Source organism: Polypterus senegalus, chromosome 18 (genome assembly GCF_016835505.1).
Source record: "Polypterus senegalus isolate Bchr_013 chromosome 18, ASM1683550v1, whole genome shotgun sequence".
NCBI lineage: Eukaryota > Metazoa > Chordata > Cladistia > Polypteriformes > Polypteridae > Polypterus > Polypterus senegalus.
This window is the reverse complement of record NC_053171.1, coordinates 9230698-9253026: the sequence shown is the minus strand read 5'-3', so window position 1 is coordinate 9253026 and position 22329 is coordinate 9230698. Positions and strand designations below refer to the sequence as shown.

The following is a 22329-nucleotide window of genomic DNA, read 5'->3' as shown; positions in this document are numbered from 1 at the left end:
AACCTCTGCGACTCTAACAACCCCAGAATTTCATCATGGGACCAGCAGGTAGCTTTTTTGCCACTGTTGGAGTTGAAGTGCATTAGTACACAATTAGAAAGAGGCTGCACAAATTAGACCTCCATGGGAGGGGTGACAGGAGGAGACCTCTGCTGTCTGGACATACAAGACTAAAGATTACCCATGAACACCTTGGAAATGACCAGGACTTCTGAAGCAATGTGCTCTAGACAGTCAAGGCAAATGATAGACTTGCTTGGTCAAAACACCAGAAGACAGCCAACCCTGTTAAGAGGTCAGCTCAGAGACATGCAGGTGGATGTTCTTATGGGGTCCTGGATAACGGACCACCTGTTGGGCAGACCAGACTGTAGTTTATGAAGCTCAAGGTCTGTGTAAGCAACACTGGAGAGTCACAAGGAACAGGCCTGCCTCCTTTTCTCTTCACCCTGAATTTCTTATATATACTTCTCTTCTGGTTCGTCCTGCTTCTTCTTCAAACCCGGTCCCGCCCACACAGCATTTCTCGATTCCTATTCGTCCTCTTACAAACCCTTCCCCACACTGCCTGCGGCCTCCCATACACCCCCATGCCGCTTTTCTCGAGTCTCATTCCTCCTTCGGACTAACGCATTCCCAGCTCCTCTCTCATGACCCCATTGGTGTCATGTCACCTCCCGATATCTAGCCTGACTGCGTGACCTTTCACTTCGGCCATGTCTGCACCTGGGAGTCTTTGCCGTAGTCCTCTCGACCATTGCCAATGGTTTTGCTCCTTGCTATTTACGTTATACTGCGACGGTTGTTTCCTAAGCCTTTGTTATAAAATGAACAATAGTATCTTCTCTGTTGATGGGTTTTTGTACAACGTCATCTCTATTCCGGGATCCGGCAACTGCCTGTTCCTGTTAGTGGGTTATTTCTTGACACAAACGATTGACAAAGTCAATGCACTCTCACGACGACATAGGACAGTAGATTCCGTTCCATCACATTGGAACAGATTTGGAGACGTTCTTCCTGTTGTTCTTTCCAACGCAACTCGAGTTATCACAACAAGTCAGGAGTACTATCAATACATGGCAACATCTGCAGTTTATGGTGGTGAAGCTGAAATTCAAACTCTTTCTGAGATTAGATCTTTCGACTCGTTATCTGTCGTCTCCAGCAAAACACCTATTCACAACTGCGTCTTTCAAGAAGTATTTCTTTCGTCTTGATTTTTGAATTTCTTTCTCACCGTTTTCCGTTCCTATTCTTACACCGCCATAGCGTCAGCTAGTATCTACTATTATAAATATAGCAGCAGGTGATGTCACTTGTAGAAATCATCGGATAATTCGGCACTTATGGGAAGGATGAGATGGAGGAGAGGCGTCAGGCAGAGACCTTTGTTTCTTGGTGCAAACAGAACCGTCTGCGTCTTCACATCAGCCAGACCAAGGACCTGCTTATTGTCTTTCTTTGCACCAAAGACCCTCTGTGTCTGGAGTGGATGTAGAGGTGGTGGACTCCTACAAATGTAAACCAAAGACAGCCTTTGACCAGAGGAACCTGCTACCAGCTGTAAAGCATGGTGGTGGAAATGCTACGACTTGGGTCTGGGTAGCTCATCATCATAGAACCCAGCATGCATTCCTCATTGTACCTGAGGGTCCTTGACGATAATGTGTGACCACCTGTCAGAAGACTAAAGGTCAACCCGAAGAAAGACCTTGTAACATGTCAATGACCTTCAAACGTACCAGTAAATCCACCAAGGAATGACCAAAAAGAAATAAATGGAAGGTTCTGGACTGGCCAAGTCAAAGCGCAGATCTGAATGCCAGTGAAATTCTATGGGGGGGATTTGTGTACGCAAGACACCCCTCATACACTGCACAGCTGAAAGCATTCTGCACAGAGGAGTGGGGGAAACTTTCTCCCAGTCAGCTGCTAGACAGCTCTAGGAAACACCGACTTGAGGGGGGCGACACCAGCTATTAGAGGCAAGGGTGGACTTCCAGCCCCCCAGAAGATAAAAATGGCACATCTGTTCATATTTAAGGCTGAATAAATGATTGCAAAGTCAAGTTTTCATTGTTTTATCTTTTCACATACATCGTCGTTACTTAAAGATACGGCTTAAATGAAGATCAGGTCACATGCTCACATGCATTAAAACAAAAGAAAAAAACAGGACTTGCGTTATCACATGACTGTAATTTGGGGCTATTGGAGAAATCTCATCTTAACTAGAGGGAGAACATGCAAAGTCAGTGCAAGAAAATGTCCCCAGCACCTCACGCCTTACCCTGCTACAAAGAGGTACACATTCAAGTGACAAAGGGACAATGCCTGCCTCAGGAAACCACTCAGTCCCTCTCAAGCCTTCAATACTTATACAGCTACCTGAAGTTTTCCTCAAAAATGTTATATTTTACCTCTCGCTGCATGCATCTGCCCCGAGCTGAAGAGGATCTCGCCCTCCGAGATGTTCCGGCCCGCGCTCTCAGTCTCTGTCTCTGTGCCCGACAGGGAAGCACTGCTCTCCTCTGAAGACGCAGACTCAGGAGGGCTCTCGGTGTGTTTGATCAAAACTGGTACTTCAGGTGATGGAGAGCGTTCTGGTAGTGGTAAAGGTGGAATGGGACTATGCGGCTCTTCATCAACAGCTACAGACATCTCACTAAAGGAGAAGAAGGAAGAATTAAAAAAAGGAGCAGAGCTGGAGGGTGAGGAGCATCGGTCAGGATTTGAGGTAGATAGATGTGAAAGGCACTATTTAATAGATAGATACTTTATTAATCTCAAGGGGAAATTCACATACTCCAGCAGCAGCATACTGATAAAGAACAATATTAAATTAAAGAGTGATAACAATACAGGTAAATCTCTTGTTAATCATGGAGAATCCATGATTGGCCAGACCCCGACTACTGTACACTGCAAAAAATGAAACTTTGCATAATATTAATGTTTACACCTCCATGTGAAATTGAAGAGTCGCATAGTGTGGGGTCTCCTCAGTCTGTCAGTGGAGCAGGACGGTGACGGCAGTCTGTCTGTGGCTGAAGCTGCTCCTCTGTCTGGAGATGATCCTGTTCAGTGGATGCAGTGGATTCTCCATGATTGACAGGAGTCTGCTCAGCGCCCGTCGCTCTGCCAAGGATGTCAAACTGTCCAGCTCCGTGCCTACTATAGATACCAGCTTGGCAAAGGCCGAGAGCACAGCTAGCTGCTGCTACTTGGGCACCATCTGGAGGCAACAGTCAAACCGTGTCCAGGCAGGGCCGTCTTAACGCATGGGCATGCTTGGCAGTTGCCCGGGGGCCCCATGCTAATCTATGTATGTTGTGTAGGTTAGAGGCCCTAGTGCACTGCTTTGCCCGGGGGCCTATAATGCTGTTAAGAGGGCCTTGCGTGTAGGCCAATTCAGGGACCCCAGGGGCCTCTGGGCCAAGGAATTGAAGTCACCCTGGGGCAACTAAATCGGGGGGCTGCACGTGTGGCCAGACCCCGACTACTGTATGCTGTAGAAAATTAAATCTAGGCAAGTGAAAAGCATTTCTATCATGACATTAAATTTGCTTCCCTTATTGTAAGAATTATTGACTTATCAGAAAATCTGCATTTATCATTATTTACCCTATTTTAAGAATTCTTGTCGAGTAAATTTTACTTACCTCATTGCCATTTTTTTTTTTTGCTAAATAAAAGCAAAACAATTCCCATTTCAAGTTTTTTTTTGTCTAGTTTTTGCTTATGTATTTTTTGAAGTTTAGGCAAAAGCTTTGTGAAACTTTGTAAGCTTTGTAGCAGCAGCTGGTGGTGCTCTCGTCCTGTGCTTTATTCTCTGCTAAGGACAAGGAAGCCCCTTTACTTGAGTTCGACTAACATTAAATGTGATAGCTTACGCTGTAGGCACTTTACAGTATGTATCGAGCTGTGTAAGTTCGTGCTGTAAAAAGCCCAGGCTCCTAGAAACCATGGATTCTAGCACTTCAATCAATCAATTGCATCGCTTGTGTATTAGCGGCTAAACGAGGTTGTCTCTCCTCGGTGGTTTCGCTTTGCCGATGTGCTCGCCTCGCGTGTGTATCGGCGGCTAAGTGAGTTTCTCTTTTCTTGGTGGTTTCACTTTGGCGACAGAGTCGCTTTCTTTGAGCTTCATGTTGTAGCCTCGCACTTCCGGGCCAGGGAGACAGACACACACACTTCCACACTTAGACGTTTATATATAAGACAATGTCGGTCGGTCTGTCTGTCTGTACATTCCCTACATAATCCCACACCTTATACTCGATCTGGACCACATTTTACATTAGTTGCTCTCTAGGACCATATGGACAAGACAGACTAATTTGAAACCAAAAATTTTGTCCCAGGAGGTCTCACTGTTTTTTTCTTTCCTGTATGATAGAGTTTGCACAACAGTGCCACCTCCTGGCTCACAGCAAGTGAAACATCTGGAGAGACTAAAGCCAGCCAACAAGCCAAACAATCAGAAGTGACATTATTTACTACCCAGGCTGCTTCTCTCTCCTGTCATATTAAAAGGAGTATCGCGGGCTTTTGCAGAGGGGTGTTGGGTGAGGCTTGTGCGAGAGTAGAAGTGGCGCACAACACAAAGGGGCCATCAAAAGGTTGTTGTTTAACTCCTGCTTTGTTGGCTTTTCTTCATAAATTAAACGCTGCGAGCTGTCCACCTCGAACTAAGATGGCAGTTACGGTTACAACCCAGCAAGGAGTTACTGCAATTCTAGAACCCGATCAGGCCCAAAAAGAACAAACTCTCGACTCATGAGAGTAGAGACAATGATAGAGAGGCAGTGGGGCTGATGGATGGGACAGTTAGCAATAACAACAGGGTTACCATTTAATAAAAAACACACACACGACCTCTGCTTTTTTTTTTTACTTAACCCATTCTACAAATATACCTGGGCACTGCCAGGTACTTCAGCTAGTACAGTGTAAACCCAGCTGTCTTTTTTTTTAACTAATTTTAGGTTCCTATATCATGATAGTGTTATTTTTAACAAAAATGATAAAAGGCCATGTTGAGAAATTAAATAGCAATCACAAAAATGGCATAATAAAAGTCACAAATATGTTTGCCGAGGCTAGATAAGGGGCAGTGATCAGCAGATGAGTCTGTAGAGCCACACCACTCAATCAGGTACACTCAGTTTACCTTCAGTTAAGTGGGACTCAACCTACTGAAAGACTCCCAGACTTAAAGGAATACTCAACCCAAAAAAGGATTATTTTTTTTTATGCTACTTACCCTATGTGGTTTGCAGTGGTGGCCAAGAAAAATGGTTAACCTCATTCTCATGTTTTCATGGAGAGAAAAAACATCAACACATTTCTTAAAGAATGGGGCCATATGGTGGACAACTCTTCACAGAGGCAAACAATGTGAAAAATGTCCCCAAAATTCCTCACGTTATTCGTGTCACACAATCCACAATCGTGTCAAGTTATCCGTGAAAATGCTCAAAACGTCCAAAATGCACATATTCTTTGTAAAAATGCTATTAATACTTACTTCTGGAAAACTCTGCATTAAAAAATAAATAGGAAAAAGGTACAATCCCACAATGCAGTGCATTTGAATTGGAGACAGGACTCTTGACCAATGAACGAGGGGAAGAGACGGGCCTTCAATTCAAAAAGTGACTCTAATGAGGCTCTGAGTTTACCATTTATGATTTGCTCTGTTTATTGTTTAAGAATATTTTAGCAGACAAGTATGCATTTTGCATGTTTTGAACATATGACAGCAGAACGAAAATGTGGATTATGCGATACGAGTTACATCCACGGATGTTTTTCGCAGCATTTGACGTTGTCCAGTGTTGCACACCATAGGGTCCCATTCTAGGAATGTTATGATGTCCTTTCTCCACAAAAACACGAGATTACATTTGTTCTTGGCCGCAACCACCACCTACATTGCGTAAGCAACAAAAACAAATAATAACTTTTGGGCGGATTAACCATTTAATGCAGGCAACAGCACCACATGGGAGAGGACTGTTTGAAGACGTAAGAAGGAAACAATTTCATTACAAAGAAGAAGCCAAGAGTACAAGAGGATTAGTAAATAACTGCCAAAAAGTAACACAGAACATCAAAAAAGTATGGACTTGTGGCAAGCATCATGAAAATATCAGGCTGCCATCACTGCTGTCACCTCGTGACAAAGTCTTTTTTGCCGAGAATAACACAGGAAAAATCCCATTTTAACAAAGGTGAAGACGTTGGAGAATCTATTCTCTAGACTGATGAGGCCAAAATGAATCATATGATGGCACCTAAATTTATGACGCGGCAAATGCAAGGAGTACAGTGAGAAGTTCACGAGGTGTTCAAGTTGTGGGAGGACTGCAGTTTATCGATGGGATCAGGAATTCACATGTGTAGTGCAAAAACCTTGCAGGAAAACATTGTATATTTTCTCGACTGTCTAGGTTATTGGGTGATTTTTCAACATGACAATGATCACAAAATTCTTCCAGGTAAACTGCTGCATTCTTAAGGAAGAAGACAGTAAAAGTGCTAGAGTGGCAAGTATGTCACTTGGCTTTAACCCTATGGAACACCTGAGGCGAACTTTGAAGACACCAGTTGTGCTGCACCTCCCGTCAAACATTAAAGCACTCAAGGAGGTCGTCCTCCGTGAGTGGAACAGGACAGACTTGACAATATGCCGTGAACTCATACACTCCATACCAAGAGGGATTAGTGCTGTACTAAAAAGTAATGGCGGACATACCGAGTACTGGAATATTACATACTTGTGGAATTTAGCAAAGGATGTACTCCTTTTTGCCAGCCTTAGATTTAAGCAATGGTGCCTCATTTATGTTGTACTTATTTTACAGATATTGATGACATATTTTTATATCCATCCATCCATCCATTTTCTAACACGCTGAATCCGAATACAGGGTCACGGGGGTCTGCTGGAGCCAATCCCAGCCAACACAGGGCAGAAGGCAGGAACCAATCCAGGGCAGGGTGCCAACCCACCGCAGATATTTTTATATGTTGTTATCAAATGTATGTTTAATAAATTTAAATTCTGTTATCTTTCGGTGAACTGTAATGGCCATAATTTAGACAGATATACACTCGCCGGCCACTTTATTGGGTTCCCCATTTTCAACAGCTTGTTAATACAAATATCAAATCAGCCAATCACATGGCAGCAACTGAATGCTTTTCAGCCTGTAGACATCGTCAAGATGACCTGCCTTTGACTTTGAATGTGACATGGGTGTTGGTGCCAGACAGACTGCTCTGAGTATTTCAGAATCTGCTGATCTATTGGGATTTTCATGTCCAACCATCTCTACGATTTACAGAGAATGGTCTGAAAAAGGGAAAAATATCCAGTGAGTGGCAGTTCTCTGGGCAAAAACGCCTCAATGATGCCAGAGGTCAGAGGAGAATGGCCAGGCAACAGTAACTCAAATAAGCACTCGTTAGAACAGAGGTATGCAGAAGAGCATCTCTGAACACACAACACATGGAAATCTTGAAGCAGATGGTGGGTGCCACTCTTGTCAGCTAAGAACAGGCAAGTGAGGCTACAATTCGCACGCTCACCAAATCTGGATAACAGAAGATTGAAAAAATGTTGCCTGGCTTGATGAGTCTCAATTTCTTCTGTGACATTCGGATGGTAGGAGCAACAACACGAAAGCAAGGATCCATCCTGCATTGTATCAACACTTCAGGCTGGTGGTGGTGGTATAGTGCTATGCCATGTCCATCCCTTTATGACTGCAGCGTTCCCATCTTTTGATGGCTCCTTCCAGCAGGATAAGCTCAGATCATCTCAAACTGGCTTCTTGAACATGACAATGAGTTCACTAGACTCAAATGGCCCCCACAGTCACCAGATCTTAATCCAATAGGGCACCTTGTGATGTGGTGGAATGGGAGATTCACGTCATGGATGTACAGCTGACAAATCTGCAGCAACTGTGCGATGCTATCATGTCAGTATGGACCAGAATCCCTGATCAATTTTTCCAGCAGCTTGCTGAATCTGTGCCACGAAGAATTACGCCAGTTCTGAAGACAAAAGAGGGTCCAACCCGATAATAGCCAGGTGTACCTAATAAAGTGGCCAGTGAGTGTATATCTTTATGATCAGAGGGTGTGTAGTCATTTGTGATGTATAGTGCCGAGTGCTGCTCATATTTACTGAATGTCTGGAAGCTACGGAAGGCATACAAGCCAACCATCAGATATTGCAGGCATCAAAACATATGGTGGCCAGCTCACTTTGAGCAGGACCACTCAGAATCGCCTTTATGTTGTCATCACATAGTGGGGGAGTACGATAATTAAATAACAACCCATGAGTGTTCTTTGGTATGATAAATGCTGCACTTATAGTAGTAGTAATTCTCAGAAATCTGAACAGAAAACTCTCATTAGTAAGGAAGGAGAGAAAGTGCAGAGAAAAAGCCACCCGGGACATAACACCGTACACTGGTTTCTGGGATCGTGGACTCTCAGCTCTGGGGTCTTCTTCTTCCAGGGGCAGCTCAGCATTCTCCCAAGCATTACTAGGATGAGGAGAAGGTGCTGGACTGGGAGTCATTTCCGAAATCGAAGGTGAAGATGGAGTTGGAGCTCTTGGAGATGGCACTGGAGTACATGCCGGTGTTTCCACAATGCATGGTGCTTCTTCTTCTGAAAGTCCAAAAACAAACACCGAGTGAATTCAGTGGCATCTTCAAAGTGCTGTCAATGTGGGCTAGTGCCAAAAATCTAAGGCTTACTTACCTTCTCTTTGGACTACGGCATGAAGTGAGACATCCTGTGTGTCCTCAGGCTCCTGTGCGGATTCTTCCTCGGAATTGTCAGGGGTTCCAACAGGGGTAGGCATTCTGGGTGGAGGAGAGGGAGTATGCCTTGGGCTCTGCTGTGGTGTTGGTATTGGAGTTGCAATCACAGGTATCTGAGGGTAAAGAAAAGAAAAGGCAATATGAATGACGGTGTAGGTGTGTGTTTTCTAGTACACTTCAGGCTATAATCCACCAGCTTGCCCCTGGCATGTGAATGGCATATGGACTGTATTGAGAGCCATTTTGCCATAAAAGATGCTATAAAAGCTTATTATACTGATACGGCAATCTTTACACTTAAAGGAGTAATCTACCCAAAAATGACATTTATTTTTATATGTTACTTAATTCACGTGGTTTATTTTTAATCTCTTGTCTTCACAGACAATGGAGGTAACAAACTTTCTGACAGAATGTGTACCTATGAAGACAGAAATGTTCAAGGAAAAAAAAATCTCAGTGTACTTGTGTCACATAATTTACACGTCAAGTCATCCAGCCATATACTCATAATGCTAAAATTCTGTTAAATAAATACTACTGGAAAATCAGGGCAGCGCATGAAGAGTAAACTCTTTCACACGGGATCGAGCTTTTGAATGGAGGACAGGACTCTTGACAAATGTCCACTTCAATTCTAAAGCTCGATGCCATGTGAACACTTGATGAGTGGATAATGTGACATGAGCAACATGAGATTTTTTTCATGGATGTTTCTATATTGTTTGCTGTGGTCCAGTATTAGACATCCATTCTACAGGGCGTCCCTAAAGTTTGGACACATGAACATTTTATTTTGTTGAAATATGTGATTTCCTCCATTTGTCATGCAAAGTTCGATGCGCTTTGCGAGATTCACATGAACCCGATGCATTAACTCTGCCTGTTTCTTTAAACTTTCTAAACACCTTCACCACGGTGGAAAAGCCAGTTTGGGTCCTTCTGGGATGACGTGCATTAAAATCAGCTGCTATCTTTCGATATGACCTTCCTTCACGTCCACTGAGAAGAAGCAGTTCAATTCTTTCTTTTTTCGACAAACTCATATTTAATCTGTGGGGCAAAAAAAAATATACCGTATATCCTCGCAGATAAGTTCTCCTGCGGATAAGTCTGGACTTGATTTTACAGTGTAATTTCTGGTATTTTATAATGTCGGTCATGTAAGTCGAATGCACAAAACTCACAGCATTGGTACAAGAGATTATGATATGCTAATGCCCACCTGAGAAAGTAACCACGGAGAACACGGTCTTTTTTCTATGTGGGTGCGGCAATGTGCTGTATCAGCGTGTGCTCCTAACCTCTCTCTCTATTATGCCTACGTGAGCACATGGTAATACCCGAACTATTCCGAAGTGACGTTTGCACTGATTTGTGTTTTTTGTATCTCACACTGTCATACACCTTTATCGTAAGAGCATCCCTTATCTACTATGGAGCGTTTGATCAGAAGAAAATATCTTGCTCGTTTTAAATTAAACGTCGTTAGAAGCTGAAAGAAATTAGTAACTGTGCTGCTGCAACAAAATTCAATGCGTCTGAGAAACTGATACGAGATTGGAGGAGGCAAGAAGATATAAAAAAAAATAATAAATTAAGTGTCGCATTTTTGAACGGCATAGAAGACGGGGTCTGATTTTATGATCGATTTCTTGGGTTTGAAGACCCGATTTATATGTGAGTATATACGGTAGTTATAAATGTCCTATGTGTCCAGAGTTTAGGGACACCCTGTATAAAGTCTGTTATCACCATTCTCCATGTAGATGAGAGATTAAAAATGTTTATGGGCCATCAATGTAAATCTACAGTATGTGAGGTAACATATACAGAAAATACACAACAAAAGTTTTTTAGGTAAAACATTTCATTTACTTTAGCTATAAATGCACGAAGAAGCAAAAAATAAATGTTTCTTTAAGCACAATTTTCGTTGTTATATGTGACTAAATAAATTCTTGGGGTGCACATAAATGAATTGATTCAAACATTTTTTGAAACTTGTTTAGTATGGCGCCCTGCCCGGGGTTTGTTTCCTGCCTTGCACCCTGTGTTGGCTGGGATTGGCTTCAGCAGACTCCTGTGACCCTGTAGTTAGGATATAGTGGGTTGGATCATGGATGGATGTTTAGTATGGTGGGGAATTAAAATATAAAAAAAAACTATAACATTGTATGATGAAAGTAGCTATTCTATTAATTGATTGAATGAATTAATTTATGTGTGCCCCAAGATTTTATTTAGTCACATACTGTATAACCTTGAAAATTATGCTTAAGGAAAATTTTATTTTTTGCTGTTGAGTGCATTTATAACTAAGGTAAATCGTTTTACTTAAACAACTATTTTTTATATATTTTATGTTTTACTTTTTAGTTTTTAAGTATTTTACAAATGATTTTTCTTTAATCATTTTTCATGAATGGGAAGTTTCTTTAAAAGTATTATATATCTTCTTTGCAGAATTATTTAAATACTAAAACAAATTATATTTTGGTCTCTATGTTTCTGTTCAGGCTCTTATGGGATCAGCACGCGGTCGCTGCAAAAAAAAAATATGGAAGACAGAACGGCAAGCTTACGGCAATACTGCCTCACCGTGATCGTCAAGGCTTCGCAAGAGTAAACAAGTAAAGTTAGCACACATATTTAGCGACTCCACTCACTGGAACAGGCACGTGGGCGCAACCCGATGCGTCTCTCACTCGTATGCTCCGATACCTCTCTACATTCTCTCTCTGTCACTGCTGTGTGTGTGTGTGTTAATGGGAATTATTGTATTGTCATCGATACTGAACACGTGGGCAAAATGTGAAGAAATTCGCTTCACCAAAAATGGATTTAAAATCAGTTGCAAGATTTAACCCAGACAAACAAACAGACACAGGAGTAAACTTAAATAATATCATTAAAAAAATAAATAAATAAATAAATTTCGGGCGGATCATTCCTTTAAAACACAAAAGAAAAGCATGTGGAGTACCGGGGAGACTACTCTGCTGTTTGAAGGTGGGGGAGTCCGACTTCTGCTCACGCCTTCTCTCTGCCCCAACATAATGGCGACAATCTCCTCCACTGCTTTGTTCACAAATTGCCGGATCAGATCCGAATCCACTGGCAGTCCAGCATCCACAAAGAGCTGCAGGCCAGCACCTCCTGCAGCTTCCACTGCCAAAAAAAAAAAAGAGTTAATGGTCAGCCTCGGAATCTTATACCCATGCCACCTGTGCCAACCACAGGGTAAGTCATTTTGCTTGGACATCACAGCACAGATTGAGACAGAAACCCTTAACTCATTCACATTGTCAAACTGAACTTGTCAAGAAAGGTGGTGTGTGATGGGTAAGGATGGAGGAAGACTGCCTCACAAGGCCGTGTGCTCCCCTAGTATGACAGCTGACAGCATCCATCTGACTGTGTGACTCCAATGTGAACGCCCGCAGAGCTGCCTGGGAGGTGTAGTCCAAATAGGAAGTTCTAATGGATTTCTTGGGTGCCGCCAGAGGAACCTAATGGAGGACTTCTCTGTTGTATGAATGTTGCGACTGACCCAGAATGTTGTGGCATCAGAGGTACATAAATGAAGCCACTCTGCTCCACCCAGACAAACTGGGGTCCGGAGAGGAGGAGGAAGAGGAGGACGACTATAGTAGAGGAGAAAGGAAAATGAAAGAAAATGAAAAGTACTGGGGGCCTGCTGTGTCAAAGGTATTGTTTTTAATAATGATGGTATTTGAACCCAGGGCTGTTGTTCGCATAGTAGTGGTCACAATAAGTAACATGTCCAGTACATGCATGTCATGAGCTTCATCTACTTTCATTCTACACTTGTCTGTCATTTATTTTAATTATCCTTCTCTTTGTGGTCATCACACTTTTTGGCTGCTCATCACATTCTTCAACCCACTTGCATTACTTTGTTTGATCTTTGCTACTCTTCTCACCTTCTCATTATTAAGTTCTTTACATCGTTTTAACTAATTTCTTTTACATTTTTTAATAAGCCAAATACATCTTGTTCAACTTATGGCAAGTGAAAGTCCAAAATGGAGGAGTAACGATGTCATCATTGCACACTGTGTCTACACTCACGTTAAGATTGCAATGTTAAGAATTAACTGAAACGAATTTTTGGACGTGACACAAGAAAGGCAGAAAACAACTAGATATTAAAATAAATATTCATATTGAAACTTAATTGACACAGCAGACAATTGGGGAGACAAACAGAAGTGCAAAGTCGGATTACTGGGCAGGTGAATCATCAAAAGGCGTGCAAAAGTGAATCCATTTCAGCAGCGCCGTCCCCAGCCAAGCCGAATCAGCGCGTCTACTCGTAGGTCCTGAGGTTTATACGGCTGTACTAAACAAACCTCATCCATGTGTCAGCTAGGCACTGTAACATCTATTAAACACTCGATATCAAAACTATTACGCATAATGCTACTCCGTTGTTACTCCAGTAAAGCACTAGATTAACTGATGTAACGTTAGCTATCTTACGGGAAGTTAGACCATATAGATTTGTAAAAAACACACCTACAAATGCAGCACAAGCTTCTTCTTTAAGCTTTCATTTTTTTTTTGTTTTCTGTGCTCCTTACTGGAAAATTATTACAACAGATGACCGCCTGCGACATTAATTTGACAATTCATGATAACCGCAATAACCCCAAAAGAGTCAAGCGGTGGACCCCCAGAGCTCTGCTCTGTTGAGGAGGTTGTCGCTTTGCATGATATGTCAGTGATGTTATGTGATGCCTCCGGGGACACTATGATAAAGACTGGGATTGTGGGTGGAGTTATCTGACTCAAGTCAAGTAAACCAATCAACAAAAACCTGCAATCCGATTGGCTGCCCAATGGAGCTCCTAAATCGCGGACAACTAAGGCCCCCTAATGCCTAACGATAAATCTGTACTCTGATCACGGGACCCACACGCAGTTCGTGATCTGCATATAGGAAGGGACGGCTCTGCATTTCTGTTTCACAGAGAGCAGCCCCCCAAAGATCAAAGCCTCAAGTGATAAAAAAGGTGGGGAATGAGCACTATGGTGAGGTAATTAGGCAAAGCAACTCTAGAGGTTTCCGCCTTTGGTTCTAACACACGTTAAACACATACACACTTCACTCTGACACAGAAATTGTCATTGAAAACCTCACCTATGTCTGAAGCCAAACTGTCTTCATCTGCGTTGCTGTCCAACTCTGGAGGCTGGTCAGGAGGATACATGTGAGCAATCACTTGCGCCAAGATCTCCTTCTCCACTCTGTGGCAAAAAACACAAGAAGTCAGTCACCCAGCGTCAGAGAGTCAGCACTGTGCACCTCGATACCAGCTGATTTACCACCCAATGGGCCATTCTTAGCGGCCCCTCATCCTGTAGAAGCAGTGCTGATGCTCCAGAAATTCATGTCAATGCAGGAGCAGATGTCACCGGCGACAATTTACATTGAGAGCAGCATCAGATGTGAGACAAGTTTAATCTTTCGAGTTACCTGCGTGTTTATGGATGACTTTGTGATTCTCCTTCCTCCTCACATAAACAAGACCCCGAACGCTGATGAAACATTTTATGGAGAAATAATGGCACACTTGTTTTTGTCAGCTTGTAGCTTTTGGCCAGGTGGACGCATCAATTCTTTAGGACTATTTCGAAAATATTTTGACAATACTATAGCAGTACTTCCCCTTTGTTCGGCTGTAATGGCTGGCCCAATCGTCCGGACTGGCAACTACACTGCCAAGACCTTCAGCCTGGAAACCTGAGGGGCACTAGACTTAGACAAGCCATGCTTCTTCCAATCACTTCCACAATTGGTGATCAAATGGGCAAAAATGGCAAATAGTAGATAAGTTACTAAAGTGAATATCTATTAAAATAAAAAAAATCATGGTGACTTTCTCAGAGAGACATATTCACGTCCAGTGAGACAAGACTTTGTGCCAAGAGACTTAACCCCGGGGCCAGAAATAAAAGACAAAGAGTAGATGACAAAGTAGAACATCGTAAAGAATTCAAAAACGCTGGCACAATACACATGCGGAGCAGGTTAGAGATAATGAAAATACTAAAATTTGAAAGTCTCAACAACATGATAGTTAAGTTCACATTAGTGCAAACAAACGGAAATTATTACTCGGTAAAATAACCGAACAGCGAAAAGAGGTCAAACATATTGTTTGGATTTAAACTTTACGTCGGAGACTTGTAGATCGTCTAATCCGTATTGCCCTCAGGGAAAAGTAGGGTTTCTTCTCAATGAAGAGGCGTATCAGCGAGAATTAAAAGATTTGTTGTTTGGTGAAAGTGGAACCCACATACGCAAGTGGCAGAGATGTAAAGTGGTTGGCATGTCGCGCAAGGCCGGGGGGGTTGGCGAGAGAAGCAATGAATAGTGCGTAGTGAATAAGCCATATGGAAAACTGAGGGTTGGGCCAGTTAACTTACCAACAAGCCATCCACCACGTACAGCACCATCATGTCTGCCAAAGCTATTTTCAAAATAAATGACTTTTATTCAAAGCAAATGAATCATGGGTTGATCCAAGCTAATGAGCAACGATGTTAGTCAGCCTCACCTTGGCATCACAGATTACTTATGTGTTAATGGAATGTAACTGCTTATGGTTAAGTAAAGCAGCGTCATTCTCATTTGGTGCCCTTATTGCAATATGAGTGCAGTCAATTGCGGATTACATTAGACGAACAAGACAGGGCTGCACATGCCTTTTCAGGTTGGCAAAAAAAAAAAAAACATATCATATATATTGTTACACACATACGCCTTGGGGAAGCTTAAAGGCTCTGGTTGTGCAAATTCCCTGCCAATGCACAGGGTGGCACTGTATTCTAACACCTCTTCTCTTCCCTCTACAGACCAGGTGATTGACAACCTCACCACCTCTGATATCACTTCCAGTGTTTGTCCACCTGGACCCGCCTCTTTCTGCCTGCCTGGCATTTAACAGGAAGTGTCACCATCTTGGATAGTCTGAGCTGTGACTCAGAGGGTATAGTAACACTGCCAGCTCCAACTCTGCTTTAAGACAGACAGACAGACAGACAGACAGACAGACAGAGGGTTTTTAAGTAATCGACACAAGCTGGGATACCTGTGCAAATTGTTTGCTTCACCTTGCAAGGCTTCATTTATTTGAATTGTTGCAGAACATCTGTAGTTGTTCCCTGAAGAAGGCCCATTTGTCATATTCTGAAATTTTTGCTGACCTAAACTTTAAATTTAAACCTCTAGAAGTTTTCTGCTTACCTTTTCACCACTTTAGGTCACTCACTACATTTCAACTGATTAAATTTTTCTAAAACTTTTGACCAATAGTAAAGGCAAATAAAACCAAGTGTGACCATCAGCAAAAGAGGAATATACAAGGAGGAGGAAATGGCGAAAGCTGCCAGTAGAGGGCACTCACAAGTCCACCAGCTGACTTTCCAGCATCTTGCTGTGCTCGTTCCTTTCTTCGGCCAGATCCTGAAGAGCTGACGAGACTACAGCAGCGGGCGGTGGGAAGACTGGCCCATGGTATGGGGCAGCGCTAGGACCCGCGTCTCCGTAAAGTTCAATGCTCTTTGGAAAGTCTCCCTCATCTTCAGACTCCGGCTGTAAGAAAAGAAAAATTAACAAAAGAAACACAATAAAACAAAGCTATGAACAGATTGGATGGTCAGCACAAGGTGTGTCACTGGAGACTGAGATCCACAAATGACTTAGCAGGAGTTGCAGAGGCTGATGAAGAGGAGTTTTGGCTTTAGAGTGTCTTAACAAACAGGACAAAGCGAGGCAGACAGGGGCCGTTGTGAAGCACTTTTCAGGGGGCAAAATTCAAGATACTGGCTTTAGAGCTCTCAAATCTGCTGTCCACCACTCAGGCAAAGTGGTCTGAGGGAGGGGAGGATGTAGAAAGCATTACATGCTCCAAAGTTAGTGTCTGTTGTGTCAGTGCATCATGGGGCTTTGGGGCATCATTATTCTTCCACCGCCTTCCGGCATTAAATGTTCAGGCTTCTTCTCTGCCACTAGTCATCTCCGAGGACACCAGAAACTTCTCAGACTTTCCACCTGGATGAAGTATGTGCATATACTGTATATGTATATATAGGGTGACCGGGCAGATCCAAACAACTATAGGCCAGTAAGCTTAACATGCGTCACAGGTGAATTCATGGAAGGAATGATTAAGGATACAATTCAGCATCACATGGCAAGTACAGGAGCTTTTCTGAACAGTCAGCGTGGGTTCAGAAGAAGGAGGTCGTGTTTTACTAACATGCTGGAATTCTATCAGTGAGCAACAACAAGAAATGAACAGAGTGGAGCAGATGAGATTATTTATCCTGACTTTTGATAAGGTGCCACATGAGAGGGTGGGAATCAAACTAAAAGAAGTGGCAGTTCAGGGAAATGTGTATAGCTGGGTGTAGAATTGGCTCAAACACAGGAAGCAAAGGGTGATGGTACGAGGAACCTCATCAGAATTGGCCGATGTTAAGAGTGGTGACCAGCAGTGGGCAGTGTTAGGGCCACTGCGGTTTTTAATATATATAAATGATTATAAGTATGTGGTAAAGTGAGGTCTGTGGCTGATTGCCATTTTAAATAAATAATTGCCACACTCGCAGTTTCAATTGTGGTAGGGGCATGGTAGCGTGGCAGGAACGGTTCCCGTGCACGACGTGGGTGGTCCCGCACTTAAGTGTACAGGTGTTGAATTGCCCGTGGCCGTAATTGATGCCGGAAGCTGCTAATCGTCACAACTGTACCACGTCCCCCATTTTAAAAGGGAGAAGCACGAGTGTGAGGGGGGGAAAAAAAGAGAAGAGAGAATGGAGTTTAAAGGACAAAGTTACAAGAGAATTAGTTATGAAGAATCCTCCACTCACCCCCAGCAAGGTGCCACTTAGGACCGTTTTTCCTACTCTGAGACGCTTGATAAATACAGGCGCTGCTTATACTTTGAAGTCAGAAAGGCTTTTTCTGTTGATCGGTGCCACAAAAATCTAATTAAATCCACTGTGATTCACTGTTATCTTATATACAGGATAAACGTCTACGTGTGAAAGTGTGTGTGTCTGTCTGGCCCAGAAGTGAGAGGTGGAGTCGGGGTAAGGGGCTCGACCGACGAGGGTACGCAAGTGAGACCAGCACATCACCAAAACAAAACCTCTGAAGAGAGAGTCACTCGCGTATCCGCTTTTACAGAAGCGAGGTGAGCACATCGGCCAAACGAAACATCTGAAGAAAGACAAAGTCGCCAAGCTGCTAATACACAAGTTAGGCGAGCACGTCAGCAAAACAAATCCTCCTAGGAGAGAGATGCCCAGTGTAGTTCCTTTCAATTACCTGACATCCCTACATTTCAATTTTTTTGCCTGACAATTTCAATAGTTTCTAGGACCCCGGGCTTTTCACAGCACGGCCTTACACAGCTAGTATAACAATAAAATCAGAAAACGTATATGGGGATTAATACTTTTTATAGACGTTCAATCTGTCTATCTATCCTTCAGTGCTCCTGGATCGAAGCTGGTGGGTCCTACAGGAAATCACTAAACAAGCATAGGGTGGGATTTAGTGCAACTCTTCAGCCACTAGATGGCGTCTCCACCAACTGAATGGAAATTAACCTCCCAGAAAGTTGATGTGTCAGCTGGAAAGAAGAGCAAATCTAGAATTCCAACTATTTAGGTAAACACACACTCACAAAGCAAAACAAAAAAGGCATCTGAGGACTTGATGGTGCTAAGTGTGACGTCTGGAAAGAAAGTCAGTAAAATCGTCAGTCCTCTGCCATGTGCTTCTGGCCACTAATCCAGACAGAGGACTAATAGAGGACAATAGCTACACCTCTCACTAAGCAATACAGCTTTAAAACCACAAGAGGGCAGTGTGGAACTGTCACTGAACATTTCAGGAGAACACGAAATGTGAAAAGCAGCAACAACTGGAATGTGTGCATCTGAATCGGTCCATTTACTGTACAGGTGGTGTTATTTCTGCGCGGCATTTGCTTGACGCTTCTCCACCAGTGCCCTTTAGGTCAGCTGGTGGTGCCACTGCTCACTGATGTTTCGCCCCCTACCCACTACATCTCCAATTGGGGATGTCTTCCCCCAAAACCCCAACAGCTGACCTTACAGTGTGGTTAAGTCCCATAAAGCAGCTCTCCTCCACAGCCACAACCAGTAGCTATGTCTTCTCCACCTCCTCTGCCAGCTGTAAGTTGGTACCAGTCATACCACAGGAGCCTGATTATGAAGCCCCTGCATCCGGCCTCTACTGAGTAGATGGAAGTCGCCCAGCCTGCCTCTCTGCACTTAGTTGCCAACTAGGAGTACTTGAGGTGCTTGTACCCCCCTCCTAGGGAATGGTAAGTTCGATGAGGAGGACGTTCCTGGCAGCTGCAGACCACATTACGACGTCTGGTCTTTGTGAAGTTTGAGTGATTTCTGATGGAAAAAACTTTCCTGCTGCTGTGTTTGGTCAAATCTCACCTTGTTTAACAATAAATTCAATGTCTGGCTGGCTGGCGTCCTGAAACGTCATTTGCCACCATGAGCTTTGTAAAAATGCAAGGTGGCATCAATATTTATATTTTGTTATACACTATTTTCTGAAGTCCAAATTCTACACAGCATCAAGTATAACATCGAGAACAAGTAGCTCATGTGCAAGTCCAGAAAACTTATTAGAACCCAAATCTGCTGGAAAGTCTTTAAAAATATCAAATAAATACATTTCTTTAGATTAAAAAAAATAAAAGAAAGGCCGGTTGCTAACGATAACCCCCGACCAACCACTCCATGTGTGTCACCTCTGCAACAAGCGGCGTCACACAAGTACAGATGAGCGGCTGAGACGGGTTAGAAATTTAAGCTTTAAACCTCAGCGATACCTCAGGAAATACAAACACGACACCAAGAGGCCACCAGCCGGAGGACATGTCACCTACCGTGTGAAAGGTGCAATGTAAGACTGAAGACAATCGGGATAACGCCGAAAGAATACAATTCAGTGTTGACCTGAGATCAATGCAACACAGAGGAAGCAACAACAGGAGCAACAAGAAGGAAATCGCCAAGTGGAGTATGGGGACACTACGATCTCACCATGATAGATGACATGCAGCATCAATTAAAAACGCAAAGGAGGCTGAAAACAACATGCAGAGCACCTCAAAAAGAAACATGGAAGGTTTACTGCATGTAAAGACAGGGCGCCGCACAAATTAGACAAGGAACTCTGCTGGAAGAAAGCTGGCTTCATTGCCGAAGTCAAAAGACAAGACACAAGATATCTTCATTCTCAAGTAGGAAACACTTTGTGGACAGTTGTCTCTCTCACACACACACACGGGTACGCCAGGGGTATATCAAGGGGGTGGAGCATTATTGATTTGTGCCCCACCCACACCCTGTCATCAATGGGGGTAGTGGAAAAATCTTCAGATTCGTCAAAAATTTCAGTCTGCGGTTTATGATGAATCTCGACATTTTAGGGTCCCCTGATTTCGATGATGTCTGTGTGTGTGTGTGTCACAGATTCTTGAGGACGGTCTAGAGCAGAAACAGCTGGACAGAAAAATCCCAAACTCGAAACTTAGGAGATGACGATGTGCCGATTAGTTTATAAAGCACTCCAGGAGGAACCCTCAAATACTGTAATTCTGCAATAAATCATGAATTCCTCTTGTCAATTGTATCGTAATAAGCTAAAGTATCTATCTATCTATCTATCTATTTTATGATCAGAAAGATCAGCATTAGAGTGGTAAATAATTACTGAAATATCATAGATTAGTTAGAGTAATTTGGTTCCTAGGGCCCAAATCCCACTGATGCCCACGTCTGAATATTTTTCATTCAGTCCCCCGTTTCCCACTTTAGAACAGAGAAAAAAACGGTCAGAAGATGTCTGATGTCAGGCCCAAACCAAGCTCCTCCCCTTCCACCTGGCATGGATAAAAGAGACAACCGCCCATTAGGATACATCATTTGACAAGAGAAGCACAAGCTGGATGGTTGCACTGAAAATTGCTCATAGCATCATAGAGGGCACCAAAGTACAGGAAGATATTAATTACAGTCTTGGGTCTGTTGGGATTCTTCTCTACCATCTTTGCACATCTCCGCTGCCAACTCGTCATTAGAGAACTGTTCAAGCTCAGTCAGACAGGACGGTGACCATTGGTGGGCTGCAGTCTTCAGGTGATTGAGATGGTTAAAGAATCACCCCCCAAAAAGTACTTGTAAACTCAATCTGGTGTAAATAATCCCCTTCTCCGTTGCTCACCAAGCTCATTGGCTCCCACCTGTGGTGAGCTGTAATCCTTGCTATTCGTTCTGCTATTCCTGGAGCATCCCAGTGCAACTGAAAGCAAACAATCAACTCTGGGCGGCAAGGAGTAGGGCAGAAATTGAGTCCTCTCTTCGACAACAGGGTAATTTCAAAGGGGCTTTGGCCACCACGGTCGGCGGATCTGACACCACCAGACTTCTTTCTTTGGGGTCTGCTCAAATCGGAACAAGCCTCACACTGTGGAAGATTTGAAGGAAAACATCCAATGTAAAATTGCTGCTATTCCCGCCGAGAGGCTTGCCGATACGTTCAGGAACATGGAACGCCAAAAAATCACTTCCAGCATCGCATGTATTGCAATCGATTACACATACGTCAAGAGTGGATTTTTTTGGTTCAGATTGCTCCATCCTAACAGGAGTTACGACAGAATATTCGGGGATTGTTTTGAGTGACTCTCCCTGTATCTCTGTTGCATCTTGGCAATCCTCATTTTTCAGTCTTGTCAATTTCAATTTCATTTATTGAGCACATTTAAAACAACATCGGTAATTCAGTAGCCAAAGTAGCCATTTAAACATACAATGTCCACAAATAAGACAAACAGAAATAAAATACAATAAAACAAGAAAAAGAAAGAAGGTGACTAAGAGTAGAAGGTCACTGAAAGCTAGAGGACAGAAATGCGTCTTCAGTCTCGTTTTACAATTCAATTGAAGGGAACTTTTGAATGTAATGACGCGGTGTAGCAGTTGCCCCCCTTAGTTTAACACTTAGCACGAGGGACCACAAGAGACATCTGACCGGTAGATCTCAGTTCTCTGGATGGCTGCTGTAAAACACGCAATTCAGTTAAATAGGCTGGAGCAGACCCATGTAATGATTTAAAAACTAGCAACAAAAAGTTTAAAATTGATTCTGAAAATTACAGGCAGCCAGTGTAAAGAAGGAAATATTGGAGAAACCGAACCGAACAAAAACGGGCAGCGGCACTCTGAACCAACTGCAACCTGCGTATCAGGGATTTGCTGATCTGAGAACACGAGTTACAGTAATCAAGCTGAGAAAAGATGAAAGCAGCAGTAGCTTTCTTAAGATCCCTAGTAGATAAGATAAAGAAAGGTTTGACTTTAGCTAAAAAACGAAGCGGGGAAAAAG

At 43.0% G+C, this 22329-nt stretch overlaps 1 protein-coding gene across 2 annotated transcripts in view; it reads right to left on the bottom strand.

The window, feature by feature from the left end:
• kiaa0586 (KIAA0586 ortholog) overlaps positions 1-22329 on the bottom strand; it is a 215379-nt gene that overhangs the window by 31052 nt on the left and 161998 nt on the right. For both annotated transcript variants that reach the window (XM_039741637.1, XM_039741636.1), the window contains exons 18-23: positions 16289-16476; positions 14020-14126; positions 11839-12023; positions 8791-8965; positions 8493-8697; positions 2424-2668 (exon numbers count right to left, since the gene is read on the bottom strand). In XM_039741637.1, coding sequence (XP_039597571.1) covers positions 2424-2668; positions 8493-8697; positions 8791-8965; positions 11839-12023; positions 14020-14126; positions 16289-16476 — 1105 coding nt within the window. The remainder of the gene's footprint in view (positions 1-2423; positions 2669-8492; positions 8698-8790; positions 8966-11838; positions 12024-14019; positions 14127-16288; positions 16477-22329) is intronic.